We start from the raw sequence: 19161 nt of genomic DNA, 5'->3' as shown, positions 1-19161 counted from the left end.
TTAAAGTACATAAAGAAGGACTATGATGGTATTCCGTATTGAGCCCTTAAAGAGTTTGTAATCATATCTTGTAGTTATTGAATTGACAGGGTGGTGATAACGGGCAGAAATGCATGTTATTACAGCGCAAAGATATAAAAAATGAAGGATTGCGACTGTAAAAATATATAAAATTACGTCCAAAAGCATTAAGTTTAGAACATTGCGATTGCATGCGTCCATCGCATTAAAGCAGCTAACTTATGTATTTTGTGCAAGAAAATGTGTTGGTGCAAGGCGAAATTGCGATCCAAGGAAATTTACGTCCGAGCGGATTAAGAGATTACAACCGCAAGGCTATGCGACAATTTACGTTCGCTAAAATCTGCTCAAGAAGGTGGTCGCATAGAGCCGGCTTATCAAGGTGAAAGCTTAATAAATCACGATGGGACAGAAAGCTGATGATGATTGATTCCGAATTAAATTGATAAGCTGTTAATGACATACTGTAGCAAGTACACTCAACTTTTTGGTGACAATTATTCGGCGTATCAGACAGAAAATTAATGAATCCCATCAGTGCAATCATTTGAAAGAAAAAGCTCTTCACCTCGAAGCTCTATAAATACCGAAGGCCACCTTCGTTAAAGGAGTTTGGTTCGGTTTTTCTTCCAGCTGAGCCATATAGAAGATAGTTAGCCTTTGTTCATAGTTTCCTTATACTTAGAGGCTGAGGCGAGAGAGGAGAGAAGACATCGGAAGATCGTCCTGGTTAGCTCGAGAGAGTGCCAGGGAGCGTGGAAAACACAGAGAGGACCGACTCTTGTGAAAGCAAGAATATTCTTTGAGCAGAGTAGAGAAAAACAGTATAAAAGCCTTGGGAAGCAAGAAATTGCTACCAGGCTCCTTATCTTTATTTCACATTGTCATTCTGTATTTCGATTTCATTTATAGAATGGAACCTGCATTTTTACATCTATTCACTCTCTTTATAATACACATGAGTAACTAAACTTTCGAATGGGTTGAGAAGTACTTAGCTAACATGACCTAGGATCTTCATTGCATGCGATCATCTTGTCTTATGTTGCGTCCATTACCCCTTTAGAGCTACTCGAGAGAGAGTCTAAAGAAGGAACCTAAGACTTGAGAGAGATAAGTTAGAATCTAGACTTGAGAAAGCAAGATTAGATCTACATAAGCAAGAGATAGAGACTTAGAGATAAGTTCTGTTTGCTAACATGCATCGTATGCACCCTAGAAATAGGAGATGGTAGTATGCAGTCACCTTGTGTATGTGTGTGTCATTCATCATCGCATAGACAAGAATAGAGGCTTAGACATAAGTCCTATAGATATCATCGCATACATTGCATGCGTTCTAACACTAGAGCTATAGCATTTGCATTGAGAGATGACTTGCTGTTGTATATGTGTAGCATGATCGCATAACATGAACGCATTCTTAGGAAGTGTTAGCTAAATCCCTTCTTAACCCGTTTCCTTGCATACTCATTATACTTTTGTGTTATTAACTCTTTTATCAATTCTACCACATAGATTTTATACCTTAAACAACATACCCACCAATGCATTGTTTAATTTGTCAACGTAAAGTAATAAAAAATTACCATCGCATATTGTTTTCATAGTCCCTGTGTTCGACCCTGGGCTTACCAGGCAACTTAGTACGGTTTATACTTGGATCTTGCTAAGAAAACTTGCATGCACAACGCATATTCCACCATCGCATTCTACACCATTATTTCATCGCATTAACCACGCATTAGGTGGCGATAGAGGTAGATTGTTGCGGCTGGTCTTCCTGTAAGACAGTCTTTCCTTTGTCATTGGTTTTTGTAGCTGAAGATTGACTCGACTCAGTAGTTTCTTGAGCCTGTATTTCGTCTCTTAGAGCAGCAATTTCATGATCTCGTTCTTCTATAGCTTTCATTAGGAGATTTATCTTTATCTCCATCTCTGCCATGGTCGACTCAGTCGTTATGTTAATCATCATGACAGACACTACATCAAAATGTGATTCTTTCTCTGATAGATTAGTAGCAGAAGCATAATTGTTGAACAAGGGATGTTCTCTGATGACGATCCCGCCTTTAGAAGATTCCATTAGCTGGTCCCAGATTTCCCCCGTGATGACAAAGCTTATATAAGTGTTGATTGCAACGGTAGCTTTGTTTGGAGCTTTCTTTGGTGCCATTTGTAGATTTGTTGACTTGGATGACGAGAAAGAGATGAGAGGTAGAGATGTCCCACTGGGCGTACCAACTTATTCGCATGAGATTTCAAGAGAATTTTATTTCGTGGAACTTGAACTTTGCATTTGTATTAATTTTGTGGAAAGTGAGTACAATCTCTAATACATAGTATTTTGATGCTTTCAAAATAAACTATAATCTTTAAGTTGGTTGATCTTCTTGAACGATCGCTTTGGGCTTGTTGATCTTCTTGAATGATCAGCCTTTGGGCTTGTTGATCTTCTTAAACGATCAGCCTTTGGGCTTGTTGATCTTCTTGGAGGATCGGCCTTTGGGCTTGATGATCGTCCATGGGCTTGTTGATCTTCTTGGAGGATCGACCTTTGGGCTTGTTGATCTTCTTAGATTATCGGCCTTTGGGCTTGTTGATCTTCTTGGATGATCGACTTTTGAGCTTGTTGATCTTTTTGGAGGATTAGTGTTCGCACGAGGCTTTTGGAGAAACTTGTTTCGTGGAGTTGAACTTGAATTGGTGTAGATGTTGAGGTTGATTTGATGCGATGTGGTTCGATCTCTAGTACTTGATCCTTTGATTCTCTCTCGGTTGAATGCATACACTTGATGTTTAAAAGCGGGGCATGTAGATGTTCTTAAGTTTCGAGTCTCGGAAGAATGTTTGTATCTTCAAAGGACTTCAGTCTGCAGAATGCTTGTATCTCCAAAGGACTTTAGTCTTCAAGCGTAGTCAGAATGCTTGTATCTTCAAAGGACTTCAGTCTTCGGAATACTTGTATCTTCAAAGGACTTCGATCTTCAGAATGCTTGTATTTCCAAAGGACTTCAGTCTTCAGAATGCTTGTATCTTCAAAGGACTTCAGTCTTCAGAATGCTTGTATCTTCAAAGGACTTCCGTCTTCAAAATTCTTATATCTTCAAAGGACTTCAGTCTTCAAGCGTGGTCAGCTTCAGGAGTCAATGAGTCTTCTTATTGTAGAGAATTCTCTCTAAGCTCTTAGTGTAGAATTGCTGACCTCTCCAAATGAGGAGAGCTTCTATATTTATAGAGTTCACAAATGCGCTTGGGCTTGGTTGATCCATGGGCCTGGCTTTTGAGCCCAATTAATCGGATTTAAGCCTGATTTGACGTTTAGGTCAAATTTAACTTATTTTTGGGCTTAGTTGGACTTTGACCTAAATAATAATATCAAATTGAGCCAAATTAGTCTTATCTGATTCAACGGTCATGATAAAACCACGTGATGTCATCGAAATTTGTTTTCAATTTCAATTCAGAACATATGTCAACTCCTAATTGAGCGCAAATTTAATGATTTGGAATTTCATCATTAATTTAGTAAATGACGTGGCAACTTGTGATTGGTCCAAAATTTCTCATTCAATAGAATCTATAAAGGTAAGAACCGTTCATTCCTCTGTTTCTTCCTTCATAAAGCATGTTGTAAGATTTAATGTATGTTGTTTATCCTTTTATTCTCTGTTTTTGCTTGCTGTTTTTGTTTCATTTAAAATGAAAAAATCAAATGCAAGGTGATCCTAACGCTTCAGCTCGGGATTTAACCCCTTCACCTCTAACTACTTCCTCTAGCTTTTTCTTCTCGTTTCTTCCTCATCAATTTAGTTTTTTCCTTCATTCGAATTCTCGCCCTTGCTTCTTCTTCTCGCTCCTTGGTCTTACTTTTTCTTTTTCCTCTCATCTCTTAATCTCACTCTTGCTTTTTCCTCCTATTCTGATTCACACTCTAACTTACACATTTGATTTGAGAAGAAGAATAAGAAAGTAGTGGCATAAACAGAAGAAATCGCCAGAAAAGAGGGTAACTAAAAAAAGGGTGAGAAGGACATCCCCAAAAAAACGAAAAAGAAAAAGTACGACATCAACAAAAATCGTCGAAAAGAAAAGGAAATCACCGAAAAAACAAAGGGTGACATAAATAAAAGAAAGCGCCCAAAACAAAGGGAAAAAAAGGAAAAAAAAACATAAAGGGGGGGGGGGGGGGGGGGGGGGAGGTTGCAAAAGATAGAAGGAAGAAGGAAGAAGAGTTAAAACGGTAATTTCATAGGGTGATGACATTGAGGTCAAATTTTATTGGTTTTGAAATTTGGGGTTACCTTAGGAGCCTCTATACAAATATTCCATTACACTGCCTGTTCTAGCTATATGGAGAGTTTGAAAGCCATGAAATCACCATACCATTTCAATGTTTCCATGAAGGAAAACTTTCATCTGATTTACCAAATAATCACCTAGGTTACATTCCCTTCTACTACCTTCCCCTCTCTTCTCCACCGTCCTGACTAAATTCGGATGGAACTTTCACTTCCTTCAACCTCAACCTACTCGATTCCTCCACTCTCATTGGATCAACGCCAAAACCAATGTGGATTTGCCTAAAACTTTCACTCTGGTAACCAACGACGTCGTCGGATTGCAGTCCCCGAGGCAACTAAAGTGCTTTGTCTTTTGTAAACCGTGGCAAAATATTTTTCTCCACATGAATCTCTTGCCCAAATATTTTGGCTTTTGTCCCCAAATTTCAAAGTTTCGATTTGCCCTCTTCCATTGACTATTGAGTACAAAGGTAGAAGATGAGTGAGAAAGAGAGAGAAAAAAAATTAAATAAAATGAAAACAACACATCAACATAAATTAAAATAAAATAACAAAAATTGCTACACCACTTAAAAAGTGTCACTTCAACTATGTCACACCATCTTTCCGTTTCAAAGACCAAAAATGTCAATTTTAAATCCCAATGACTAAAAGTATATTTGGTAAAAAAAATGATAATTTGGTTTAATATTAATATCATTTAATTATTAAATTAATTATAGTTAAGTTTATAAGGAAGAAAGATATTACTTTAAATATATGTGACCATATCTATGAAGCATGGTTAAAGATTTTTATTTAAAATGAGAATACTACTTATCTTAACATGACATAAAATGTCAAACATTTTCTCTCTTAATCTCTTTTTTACGTCTCAAAAAGAGAATTTAGGCTGTGAATTAGTGTGAGTATTCCGTCTAATACTAACCTATTATGCTTCTTATGCTTAAATGATTTAGAAATGACCAGCAGTGCGGTAGCAAAGGAAGAATGAAACTCCTCATGATTGGCAAATGTTCTTTGATGATTCTAAAAAAGAAGATAAGTAAGAAGAGACTTGAAGCTTACAGTCCTTACTCAACTACAAGTACATAGAGAGTTGTTGCCACCTATTCGACGATGCATTGACGCTTCTAATATTATCTTGCAGTTGGCATTAGCAAGGAAAGCGCATACATCCTTGCCAAGCTAGAAAAATTCCCATCGCAAGCTATAAAACCAGTAAAAGAGTCAAGAGGCAAATGGTCCTTTCCATTATGAATAGCAATAGTATGCCCAATCATTGTGTCATGCCATTCCACCCATCATTTTTTTTACATGGTTAGTGTCTCGAACGGGGGCATCCGCTTGCCCTTCGTACGTTTGTAGTCTATCTGTGGTTAGGAAGGCAGGCGAACCACACACACTGGAAAAAAAAAGGAACGTGTTATATCCGAAATTTTTCATTGATTATTGTTCGTCTTGGCTCGGATTTTTTCTATTCAGGCTACAACCCAAATTTAGAAACCCCTACATTTTTAGACAACCATGATTGAATTTAAGAAAAGAGGGGAAAAAAACCATTGTTCTTTCTTTTCGGACCCTAACTTTTCATTCATTTTCCCCCAAGTTCTTTGCGTTTATGTGGCTTAGATGTGACGTGTGATTTCTTTAATGTTATTGGTAGATGAAATACTCCTTTCCACTCACAGCTTGCATTAATAAATTATTTTAAAAATTCAATCAGAGACTTTATTTTGGTTACATTTATTTTTTTTTTCTAGAAACCTGCAGCATGGTAACTAGATACTATAGTTTATTAAACATAATATAAACAAATCAATAAAGTCCAATGATAACATTAGATATCAATTTTTCTTTTTTTGCCTAAGAGAAAATATAAAAAAATTCGCTCACATGTTCATATTTTCAATTGAAATTTCTTTATGGTAATAAATTTAATTTCTACACAAAAAGTGATTCACCATTTTCATTATAGCACAAAGCATAAAAATAGAAATAAAATTAACTAATTACAATACTAATAATAAATGTTTTAACTTATTTAAAAGTATAAACATATTTAATTATTATTTTAAAAATATTTCTCAAGATATTTATCCAACAATATTTTATCATGTAAGGCTAAAGTATAACAAATTATATTTGACCTCTTATTTAAAAAATACTAATACGTCATTTTTTTTAAATAACAATATTATCATTCAACTTTCATAAACATTTCAAAACTATTATTGAATGTAAAATAGTGTAGTATTAATTTATGTCAACACTATTTTATATCTGAATTTAGGTTGAAAATTTTATAGTTTTTCATAACTAAAGAATTTGAAAATATAGAAAAATTTTAGAACAAATGACAGAAATTAAAGATATTTTATGATTACATTTGTATAAAAATAAAATCTCCACATTTCGACCTTTTAAACCCATAGTAATTCATAATTCATAAGGTGTGGTTGACTTCAACATTGCATGTGACGTCCACGTGCCATTTCCCCGTGATCCGTTGCCTACGTGGCAAAAAAGAGCTTAATTAATTTCTCAAATTTGCCACTTCTATAAATGGTACACCCAACCCTGAGTTACACGTAAGATTACTCATCGTCTCTTTCGTTCGATTGCATTTCCCGAGAAAATAGAATCCGGCCAGACGAATTTTGGACTCTGCTACTGCAATTTGCTAGCATTTCATCGAATCAGCCGTATAGAAATCTCTAAGAAGAGGCAGAGAGAGAAGTGGAAGGAAGGGAGCTGAACGGAGACTCATCGGAAGCCCTCGGTTGGGGCTCAATCTCGACGCTTCTCACCGTAATTTCTTTCTGAAGTGTTTTTATTTGCGCCACTCACCGACTGGATCATTCCTGTCTGAATGTTGATTATTATCTGTCTTTTATCTCTCTCTCTCGGCGTGTGAGTTGTTTGTTAGTGTAATTTCCTCTTGGCCTGAGGAAACAGAGCCGTTCTGTCTTTCTTACTAGGGTTTATCTGAGTTTGTAAGGCAGTTTTTAGAGTTTAGTATAGGAAACGAACGATATTAGAAACCCTAGTTTTCGATAGGTTGTTGGAGTTTACATTTTCAGTGGCTTAGTTTTTGGTTTCAACTTCATGGCATTTGATCAGAATGCAATTCCCACCGGCTTGCGGCCTTTAAATGTAGCTAGAACTTTGGTTGAAGATCCCCATTTAACGCCGGTCGCTACTACCGTTCGAAACCCGCAAATGTTTACCCCCCAGCATCCCTGCGACATTGCCAGTGCAGACACTGTGCCCGTTCCTTGTAAGGGGAACGTCTCCGATATGGGATTTGTTGAGCTAGGATATGGAAATGTGGTTGCTGGTGTTACTGCATGGTGCCCTCGAATGCCTCCTCCCCTTGCGCATACTGCAACGATTCCTGCCGTAGGGTTTGGTTACTGCTCGAATCTGAATGTCATGGGCAATCGGGGTGGTGTCAATGCTATTGAGCTTGCTAGCAGTTGCATGACAGTTGGGATTAATCATAGTACAAATTTGAGTCATCGAGTTGGGGGAGGTGGCATGGAATTTGTGAGCAATAATATCTCAATGGGGTCTGGGGATAGTACCAATTTATGCAATAAGGTGATTGCCAATGGTGATCAGATTAGTAATGATAGTTCTTCTGGATTTAGCTCCCACTTGGAGAATTTGGTTGGTGGGAATTCGGTTGATCAAGTGAGCGAGGAGGGTGGAGATGGTTCCATTTCGAAAAAGAAAGTTAAGTTTATGTGCAGTTTTGGTGGCAAGATTTTTCCTAGACCGAGTGATGGTATGTTGAGATACATTGGAGGACAAACAAGGATTATAAGTGTTAGGAGAGATGTGACTTTCAATGAGCTTGTGCGAAAGATGGTTGATACCTGCGGGCAGGCTGTGGTTATAAAGTATCAGCTCCCCGACGAGGATCTTGACGCTTTAATATCTGTTTCATGCCCTGATGATCTTGATAACATGATGGATGAGTATGAGAAGCTGGTTGAGAGGTCTTCAGATGGATCGGCTAAATTGAGAATATTTTTGTTCTCTGCTTCAGAACTTGACTCTTCAGGTATGGTGCAATTTGGCGATTTGCATGATAGTGGGCAGAGATATGTTGAAACAGTGAACGGGATATTTGATGGTGTTGGTGGCCGTATTACAAGGAAAGAGAGCTTTGCAAGTGCTACCTCAACTCAGAATTCTGACTTAAGTGGGACTGAGGTGATGGATATCGCAAATAACGATCTAGGGGTTGTGAGTGGGCCTCCATCCACAACATTGTCCTTACCTGGAGGAGATTTAGGTACTGCAGTTGGTATTGGCCCCGGATTAGTGAAGGTCGATCCCGTCTCTGCAGTTTTTGTAGATTCCTCTGCTGTTCCATTAAGTATTCCTGTGGTTAACTCTGTTTCTCCTGAAGCCTCTTCCCAGCCTGAGGCGGAGTTAGGAAGATCTGTGCCTGTTACTCTAATGCAGCAGCAACCAGGTATTGACTTTCCTCCACCCGTGTCCCAATTGCAGCCTACTGGTGATCCTCGGCAAGCAGCATGTGTGGACTTTATACAATTGCGTCCACAACTAGGCTTTTCAAACTCCCATCATGTAGGGGCATCTGGGTCTGTGTTTATACAACAGCCAAATACTCTTGGAATTACCCCTCATCAGTTTGTCCCTGCAGTTCACATGACGATGGCTCCCTCTTCTTCTCACCTCAGTATTATGCCAAATTCCTATCAATCCTTGGTTCAATATCCACAGTCTCAGACGGAGTATTTTACTAATGCAAGCACTTTTGGTCCAAGGTTTGTCCAGCTATCTGCAGAACAAGGCTACAAACCACTCCAGGTTTCAGCTCCTCCAGTATCAGTAGGGGTTGGATTTGGTTTACATCAGGTACCGCAATCTGATCAGATAGGTACATGTGATGAATTGGTATCCCATCATCAGGCAACTTTTTCTGAGAAGATTGAGAGGTTGGATGACTGTTACTTTTGCCAGAAAGCAGTGCCACACACTCATTCCAATTCTCCGTTGCAGGATCAAAGAGAGAATTTGACGAACCCTGTATCTGATTCGAAATTTTCGTATTACAGTCATCACCCTGAAGATCATTTAACAGCCCATCCAATGAAAAATATTACAGAAACTGGAGCTTTGGGGCAACAAACTATTGAACATGGTGTTGGAATGCAAACCAGGATCTTTAATCCCATTGATCCAGAAGTTGAAAAACCTTCAGTGGAGGCTATTGGTTTTGCACATCATATTGAGGGCCAACATGAGAATGACGACACTTTAAAAGATCAATGTAATCTTGATCATGGTAGGATCTCAGTTCTCCAGGGTGCTCTTGGGAGGCAAGGTGATATTCGGTCACCCCATGTTGCTGTTGTAGAACAGATTCCTCGGCCTGGTGAAGTTGATACACTCCAGCACCATCATGTAGCTGTAGAGAATCAGTTCCATCCCAATTTAGTCCTGGATAGACACGATATTTGCCTTGGAGGTGCTCCTATCCTTGCTTCAGAGTACAGCACTCACGAAAATCCAAAAGAGTATTCTAATAGTCATCATGGCATTATTCCAAACCAAAATGCTACCCACGCTGGAATTTGTTACGACCATCTCAGACCAATTGTTGGAAATTTGGAAAGTTTAAGTATATGCCCAACTGATATTTGTGCTAATTTGGATCACTGCAAATCACCCATTGAAAGAACTAGGAAGGAAGACAATTTTGGCAGCTGTTCACAACCAGTCTCAGAGAGGGAAGTTCTACTAGATAACAACTTTGTAAAGCCAATAGTGGTTCTCGACCCAAATCACATAAAACCAACTACTTTTGCTTGCTCTTCATCGGAGGTTCCCTATTTGATGAATGAACGACCTCTTGAGTCCAGTGAAGTGGTACAACCTCCTGTCTGGGGCTCTCCCGGAACATTACCACAAACAGAAAATGGGATCCAACATTTAGAATCCAATGAAGTCTATCATATCAGAAATCCCCACTTACTTGACATGAAGACTGAACATATAAATAATGAAGTCCCAGTTTCTGTCGAGTGGAAGGAGGACACTTCTCTATTCGAAGCCAGAATTGTATCTGGTGATGTTGAATCCGTATCTTTGCCTATCAGGACTGGAAATGTGCAGGACACTGTGAATTCACTCTTCAGTAATCAGGATCCTTGGAACTTGCAGCATGATGCTCATCTTTTGCCCCCTAGACCAACTAAAATTCAACCGAGGAATGAAGCCCTTGCCACCCGGGAACCCTTGACAGAGAGTCCTTTCAGGAATATTGGTGAACTAAATGTGGAAACATTACTGGATGGAGTATGTCACCCATTGGTTAACTCAAACAAGGGTACCAATTTCAAGACTGTCCAGTCTGACAAAACTCTTTGTAGTTTTTAATGCATTTATATTGATAATCTTCCTATTATCATGTTTGTGGGTGTGATTAATCTCATATAATTTCCATTAGGCTCTTCAGAGGAACAAATTAGGAAAGATCTTCAAGCTGTTGCTGAGGGTGTAGCTGCGTCTGTTCTTCAGTCAGCTCAATCCTCCAGCTCTGAATTGCATGAAAAAATTGATTCAGTTTGTGAAACGAACACCGAAGGAGATGTTCGAAATAATGATGTGGGTTTGTAACCTAATCTAATATTGAATTTAACCATCCAAGTGGCACAAATGAAAATATGTCATATCTGCTGCCATAGTTATTCTGTTTTCCTGTTTGCTCAGGATGGCAGGACAAGACATTCAGAAAAAGCAAACTTTGGTTTTTCTGTGTCAGAAGGCTTTGGCCGCTTGCAGGTAATACACGGTTCTACATTTTCAACCTTAAGGATGCACTTTATGTTTTAAACTGTCCTGTAATCTTGACATTTTATTTATTTATTTTATTTTGATTTTGATTTTGATTATTATTATTGTGTTTCCCAGGTAATAAAGAATAGCGACCTTGAAGAACTAAGAGAATTAGGTTCTGGCACCTTTGGCACTGTTTATCATGGAAAATGGAGGGGGACTGATGTTGCTATCAAACGAGTCAATGATAGGTGTTTTGCTGGGAAGCCTTCTGAACAAGATCGCATGGTTGTTTTTTAAGTAATTGGCTTTTTTTTTTTCTTTCGTTATTCATGTGTTTTTTTTTTTTTTTTTTTGTTCCTTTACTCAAGTCCTGTATATTGGTTTGTATTGTACCAGAGAGAGGATTTTTGGAATGAAGCAATTAAGCTTGCTGATTTGCACCACCCAAATGTGGTTGCTTTTTACGGTGTTGTGCTTGATGGCCTTGGGGGCTCTGTGGCAACAGTAACAGAATATATGGTTAATGGCTCGCTCAGAAATGCTTTGTTGAAGAATGAACGGTAACTATTATTTTCTCCTTTCATATGTTTAATTTATTTGAAGTTGCAGAAGAATATATCTACACCCTTAGATTAAGTCATAAAATACTACTGATCCAGGAGTCTTGACAAGCGTAAGCGTGTCTTGATTGCTATGGATGCGGCTTTTGGAATGGAATACCTGCACAGAAAGAATATAGTGCACTTTGATTTGAAAAGTGACAATCTACTGGTCAACCTTCGAGATCCTCATCGCCCAATATGCAAGGTTTGTTGTATTGCTGATAATAACAGAATCATCATTGTAGTGCATTCCATTTAGTTAAAATATTGATTTTCTTTTTGTTTTTTTAAATAAAGCGGGAGGATATAAAGGGTGCTGTCATTAATCATTATTATTCGAGCCCAATAGACACCTTTGCAAATATTTAATACCATAACTTCTCTTAATACACACACATCAGTGAGAGAATCATGTACCATTGTGATGCAGTTTTATCATATTTTTCAGTAAAGCATCAGGACAAAGGAATTTGTGCTCGTTTACCAAATAATTTATCTATATCTTGATAGGGGTCTACTTTGGTAACTTTTTCTTCACGGTGTTATGCAATCTTAGACACTTCATTGTACTCTTATAAAAAAAAATGAAAATACCAAAAATGGTTATTTAGGATCTGCCAGGCTGATTTTTCCTCAGCCATCAGGACTTGAGATGCTTCATTGTAATTGTATAAAGAATGCTTTTTGAAACATGAAGACCACCTGGGTCGTCTTTAATTATATACTTAGTTAAAAGGAAAGATTTATGACATGTAATTGGGGGAGTTTTTTGGGAGCATAGAGGCCCAAAAGAAAGAGGAAATCTAGAGTCGTCTGAAATAAAAATTGTAGGGTATTATTTTCAAAGAGGAAATTTGGTGGACACAAAAAATAAATTTAAATTGGAAGAAGGGGAGGAAAAGCTTCCTATTTCTAAAATCCTTATGGAGGATGGTAAAAGTTTGGCTGCTGAACAAGAAGATTGGAGGAGTTTATTCCCCCCAAATGTCTACAAGAGATTATATATATATTCCCTAGAATTGCCTATATTGGAGTCATATCTCATCCATGGGTTTTTGTGTTTAGAAGATTATTGTGGGAAGTTATGGAAATCGAGGAGCTGGAGATTTAACATCAATGAGATTGAAGCCACTGCTAATGAATAAGAGCCAAAACCGAAGCTAGAAGTAAAGGGGTATGAAATTGGAGCATTTGATTGTGGGGATGGCAGAAGTAGTGAACCAAACACGAGAGATGCATTATGCACACAAGGGGATAATGAGTTGAATGGATTTCAATTGAAAAAGAAGAAGAAAAAAGTATTGAACGAGTTGAATGGATTTCAATTGGAGACATTGGGAATTTGAACCCAATGTCTGAAAAACGTGAATCAGGGTGACTGGAGATGGAGAAATTTGAACCCATACGAATTCAAGTAGGGGCTAATGGACTATTACACTAGTAAGGGAGTGAGAGCTTGGGAAAATCTTCAGAGTTCAATCTGAATTACGAAGGGATCGAGTTCGGCTGGTATTATGGACCCAATTCTGGAATTCCTAGAGCGTCCACAGTAAGGCCCATTTTGGGAAGATAAAATAGATACCATCATACCATTCTACTGGTGTGCCTTTGGTGATTTAATCTGTTTGTCATTTCATATATTTGAATGGAGCACGATGGTATTTGTTGTCATGAATATTAAAATCTCATGCTGATTCATTACTAGTATTGGTTCAAAATTTTTTGTTTCTCAGTCCAAGAAAATTATCAGTTTGAAATTTTAAGTATAAAATTTTTGGAAGAGCTGTGTTTATGCTGCTTTTGTGCCTCAAGGTCGGTGACTTAGGCCTATCAAAGGTGAAACGTCAGACATTGATATCAGGTGGTGTGCGGGGCACACTTCCATGGATGGCACCCGAGCTTTTGAATGGGAGCAGCAATATGGTGTCCGAAAAGGTATGCTAATACCTTTTACTCCTTGCAGTAGTTTCCCCTTGTACCACGTGTGCAATTAAAATGGATGATTTGGTACTTGTGTTCATAGGTCGATGTGTTTTCCTTTGGTATTGTCTTGTGGGAGCTCCTTACTGGAGAAGAACCTTATGCAAATTTGCATTATGGAGTTATTATAGGTAAATCCTTGATATCTGCATCTTGTCTCATGCCATTATTCTGTAAGCATTTTATTTTGTTGTAGACAAAATTGTTAAAAGGCATCTCAACTGTTTAAGCCATATATGCTCAACCAAGAACAATAAGTTAGAGTTTAGAGTTTGGATCTTCCACTCCCACATCTTGTTGAACTAAAATTTTCTCAACTTAAAATTCAGGTGGCATAGTAAGCAACACGTTGCGACCGGAAGTACCGGAGTCTTGTGATCCAGAATGGAGGTCACTGATGGAGAGATGCTGGTCATCAGAGCCATCAGAGAGGCCAAGCTTCACTGAAATTGCACATGAACTGCGCTCCATGGCTGCAAAAGCTCCTCCAAAAGTACCCAACCAGCTGCAGTAGCTGTCTTCACTCAACCTCATCTCCCAGTTCTGGAGTAAATTTAGGCATATTACTTCTCTGATGGCCCTTTCCTGTTCGCCTATGTTTCAGAATTGCGAAATACAAGTACGTTGCTCAAATTTTGGGATTCGGTAGATATTACATGATCTTTTTACTACTAACAGAAAGAGAGATAGGTCAGAGTAGTTAGGAATGCAAGCATAATACCTTTTCAATTCGCAGCTGCTTAGATTATGATTATTTGTTTAGCATTCTTTTGCCTTCCAAATTTGGTACTAATTTCTTTGATACACTTCTTTTTCTTTGACAATATTTTAAATGTTATACACAAAGAAAAGGAAAAAAAAAATCCATAGATTTGGGTTTCTCATCTTCCCTCTGATTTGGTGGGTGGGAAGCAAGGCAATATGAGTTATTATTATATATTTTTTAAAAATATATTATTATTATTTATTATCGTTATCATTATTATTGTTTACGAAAACAACTTTCATTGGAAAAAAAAAAAAAAAAAGAATATACCGGTATATTAAAAACCAAGCCCACAAAAAGGGAAAATTCTACTACAAGAAGAGGCTCCAACTATGTAACAAAATACCTATAGGATCCAAGATTCTTCGAGATCAAAGCCCATAGAGAGACATGAAAACGATCAAGGGACCAAACATTCGAAGGATTTCTATCCACACCCCTAAACGCTCTTCTATTTTGGTCACCCACAAAATACATAAGACCACTTCCACCCCTGCACACCATAAAAAAACCTTTCCTCCCAAAAGGTGGATTGAGAGGAACTTCTCGATCATAGTACTGACATACTCACAGAGCTAGAAAATATGGTCTATAAGTGTTCTTCTGCCTTCTGACGGAGAATACAACAAAAAGGTGCAACAAAGTGAAGGTATTTTCCTCATAAGTCTATGCAATGTGTTAGCACGGTTGTGAAGAACCTCACCTTCTTAGGGAGCTTAATCTAACGTGTTGATCCTTCTTCCTTCGGGTGTCCGTCTATTCGGTTCCTTAGCAAAGCATTATGAGTAGGGCACCATGATAAAATTTTTAGAGCTTTTAAGAACATCAGATTTGATCTTATCATTTCTACTATTATACATAAAATTTACAACTTTTTATATATTGCTGGCTACTGTTTTCATATTCTGGTAGGTGTTTATTTTCCTCTCTCTTCTGAACAACATACTCTTTTTTTTCTGCTCAGCCTTGTTCTTTACCAAACTCTTCACCAAACAACTAAAAGAAACAGTTGGGATCTTGAAGGTGATGTTTGGATTAGTTCAAAACATGTTTTCATTAATATGTGGGTGACACTTGGCAGTGGTATGATTGAAAAAATTCTCTGAAAATGGCTCCCACTTTTGGGAGTTCATTCAGTCCACTCTTGGACAACAAATTGTTGCCAGCATTTTTCCTTTTTTTTTTTTTTTTTAAAAAAAAGGATTATGAATATGATTCTTATCCCAACTCTATAGGCTTTTTTCTGTCTATTGACTTTTAATATTTGATACTCCATTATTTATGTCCAATGAATCCTTTTAAAATAAGACCTTTTTCATTAAAAGAACGCACGAATATGAATATATTGAGATATTGACATGGTGACAACTTTTTTTTTCTTTTTTTTTTTTGAAATAAAAAATTAGGACTAAAAATAGCTTTTCTTAGGATATATTTAGGAAAATTGGGCCAATGATTTAATATCTAGATCTATAATGTCAAATGACCCCTTTTTTAAAAAAATTGTCAATTGATCTTCTGTTGACGTTATCACAGTATGAGATTACAAGAATTGTCCCTGATAACTGTCTCGTTCTTGCTACTTGGATCTCGCTCTCGCTGTCTGTCTATCTTCCATCGTGATGTGATTTGTCACTGTACGATTGATTTGACAATTTTTACGAAATCTGTCTACAACTTAAAATCGTTAACACACAGCAAATATGTAATGGTGAATTCTTTAAATCTAAACTTCATTTGAAGTGTCATTTTGTTGAACGGAGATTTATTGAACGAGGTTTTTCAGAACGGAGTTTTTTTGGAACCAAACAGAGTTTTCAGAATGGGTTTTTCAGAATGGAACAGATTTTTCTTGAACTTGGTTTCATTGGTGTTTGTAGAAACGTGGTCTTAAAAAAGGTATGTAAATAGACAATGTAAATAGTATAACGAAAGGGCTGTGAGAAAGAGCGACAACGAGAAAGGTGGATAGAGAGGAAGACAGCGAGAAAGGTGGCGAGAGCGAGATTGAGCGACAGCGAGAGAGCGAGATACAATGAGAGCGAGAATAATTGGGAGCGACAGCGAGAGGGATCCATGTGTATTACCATCTGCTTAATAAAAAATATTCTCTTGTTTTGTAGGATGACAGAAAGGTGTGTACTAATTTGATACGAAGGTCATTGGGATGAGAACCATAATTTTTATATTTGTGACAAGCTAACATGAATCATTGTGCCTATTACCTTGAAGAATGAAGAATTTAAAGCTCACATTTACAGGGTTGCAAATGTAAGTCGTTTAGAGTTTGATGTTGTTATGGGAGTTAAATATAAGCTTGACTTTGAAGTCCCTCCACAGTACATACAGAATGACGGTGATGTTCGCTTCCTTCTTTTTTGGGACGATCTTTCTAAAGTTCAACTATATGTAACGTTAAAATCATACAACGACGAAAATGTGAATATGAGTCATGATGGTACAGGTGTAGACAGACAATACGAGGTATCATATGAGCTTAATCGAGAAGATGGTGATATTTCATTGTCTATAAATACTCAACCATCATCATTATCAATAGACAATGACAGCATACTTGAATTTTATGGATTGTGATTCTTCAGAAGAGCGTGATCCTTTCGTGGTTGATAATGAAAGATCAGTATGATTGAATTCTATGGACTGTGGTCCTTCAGAGGTGCATAGACCTTCAGTGGCTGTTACTGAGAGATCAACATGATTGAATTCCATGTCTTCATGTCGTTGAGGGAAATTGATTATGCCTGGTACCTCTTCATCTGAGACAGATGTTGAAGTTGGTCAAATTTTTTTGAGTAAGAGTGATTTAAAAATGAGATTGTCTATTCTGTCCATAAACAATAATTTTGAATATAAGGTAAGGAAGTCAACTAGGTCTTTGTTTACTATCAAATGTATAGAGGATAATTGTAAGTGGAGCATTCGTGTAGTGAAAATTCCAGGGTGTGACATATTTAAGATCACGAAGTATATGCGGTCACACACATGTTCTATTGGGATTTTAAATCATGACCATAGACAAACAACGGCTGCGGTAGTTGGTGAACTGACCAAAGACAAGTTTACAGGTATAGGACGTGTTTATAAACCTCGTCACATCGTTGAGGATATGAGGAAAGAGTACGAAGTAAACATAAGTTATAATAAGGCGTGGTGTGCAAGGGAAACCACTTATGCTCTCGCTAAGGGTACTCCAGAAGAGTCGTACGTTGTTTTACATGTATATGGTGAAGTGTTAAAAATGGAGAATCTAGGTACAAGGTTTGAAATCGAACTTGAAAATGATGTCCATTTCAAGTACATGTTTATGGCATTAAGACCTTGTATTAGAGATTTTTCAAGTTGTCAACCTGTGATAATTGTTGATGGATCGCATCTGTAGGAAAATACAAATGGGCCATGTTGGTCGGCGTTTCCATGGATGGCAACAACCAAGTTTACTCACTAGCATATGCCATAGTGGACAATGAAACTGATCGAGCTTGGAAATGGTTTAGGTCGAACTTGAAGTGTGCCATTGGAGAACCCCCTAACTTGGTGTTCGTGTCCGATCGAGCGGTATCTATTGGTAATGTCATTCATGCAGTTTTTTCCACGACATTTCATGGATTGTGCACATACCACCTAGAAAATAATATTCTTTACAACTTTAAGGACAATACGATTGTTGGGATGTTCAAGGATGTAGCCATGGCATTTCGCATGTCAGTTCCAAGCACACTGGGACCAACTACGTACTTTTCGAAATGGTGCAGTATCGAAATATTTGGGGGATATTGGTCTTGAAAGGTGGGCACGCGTTTACCAAACAGAACGAAGATACGATAACTTGACGTCTAATAGTGTAGAATGTTTCAATTCATTGACCAAAGAATATCGACAGCTGCACATAATGTGCTTATTGGAACATATTCGAGGCCTCACACAGTCATTGTTTTATGAATGGAGAAATTATTGGGCATCTCGAACGATGTCACACTTGGTCTACTGTGAAAATCGATTAGCAACTGAGTGTGACAAGGGCAAATGATATCGAGTTGAACCGATTGATTGTTATAGGATCCATGTGTGGGACAATCGATTAGACGGTATTGTAAACCTCCATATGAAGGAATGCATATGCAAGGAATTCGACTCACTCAGTATCCCATGTTCGCATGCAATTGTGACTGCGCGAGAACGAACATCCCCATCCATGGTTTGTGCAGTCTATTCTATAGCATTAACTCCCTCATGGCTGCTTATACAGAGCCCGTAAAACCACTCGGTCACATATCTGAAAGGAAGAGACCTTCGGGTTATGTGGAAAAGCATATTGCACCTCCTAGAAGAGTGGTACAGGTCGGGTGACAAAGAGTACAAAGAATATCATCAAGAGGAGAACAACGTAGATAAATAAAATGTGGTAGGTGTGGGAACTACGGGCATCATCGACAAAACTGTAGTGAACCGCTCACGTCCAGGCGACCTACTGATTCTGATCCAAACGATTCAAATGTCGGTCAATTGTAATTATCTATGTGCCACTTGTAATCCTCAAAACTATAACTTTCTATGTGTCACATTAATCCTCAAAACTGTAATTTTCTATGTGCCACTTGTCTATTCATGAATCTCTTCAAAGTATCGCTTATCTCGCTCTCCCTTTTAT

At 37.8% G+C, this 19161-nt stretch overlaps 1 protein-coding gene across 3 annotated transcripts; it reads left to right on the top strand.

Moving 5' to 3' along the window:
- Positions 1-7284: 7284 nt before the first annotated feature.
- LOC120069261 (kinase superfamily with octicosapeptide/Phox/Bem1p domain-containing protein) lies at positions 7285-14608 on the top strand. 3 transcript variants are annotated; one of them, XM_039020983.2, is made up of 9 exons: positions 7285-10692; positions 10822-10970; positions 11076-11147; positions 11277-11429; positions 11541-11704; positions 11804-11951; positions 13559-13681; positions 13770-13857; positions 14056-14608. In XM_039020983.2, the coding sequence occupies exons 1-9, from the start codon at positions 7434-7436 to the stop codon at positions 14238-14240; spliced, it is 4341 nt and encodes a 1446-aa protein (XP_038876911.1). In that variant the 5' UTR covers positions 7285-7433; the 3' UTR covers positions 14241-14608. The 3 variants fall into 3 exon arrangements, with proteins under 3 accessions (XP_038876911.1, XP_038876910.1, XP_038876912.1); XM_039020982.2 differs by having other exon boundaries at positions 10813-10970; XM_039020984.2 differs by lacking the exons at positions 11804-11951; positions 13559-13681; positions 13770-13857; positions 14056-14608 and having other exon boundaries at positions 10813-10970; positions 11277-11441; positions 11541-11677.
- Positions 14609-19161: the final 4553 nt, after the last annotated feature.

Source organism: Benincasa hispida, chromosome 2 (assembly GCF_027475165.1).
Source record: "Benincasa hispida cultivar pf3 chromosome 2, pf3_genome.v1.1, whole genome shotgun sequence".
NCBI lineage: Eukaryota > Viridiplantae > Streptophyta > Magnoliopsida > Cucurbitales > Cucurbitaceae > Benincasa > Benincasa hispida.
The sequence above is the reverse complement of the archived record's forward strand: the minus strand, read 5'-3'. Positions and strand labels throughout refer to the sequence as shown.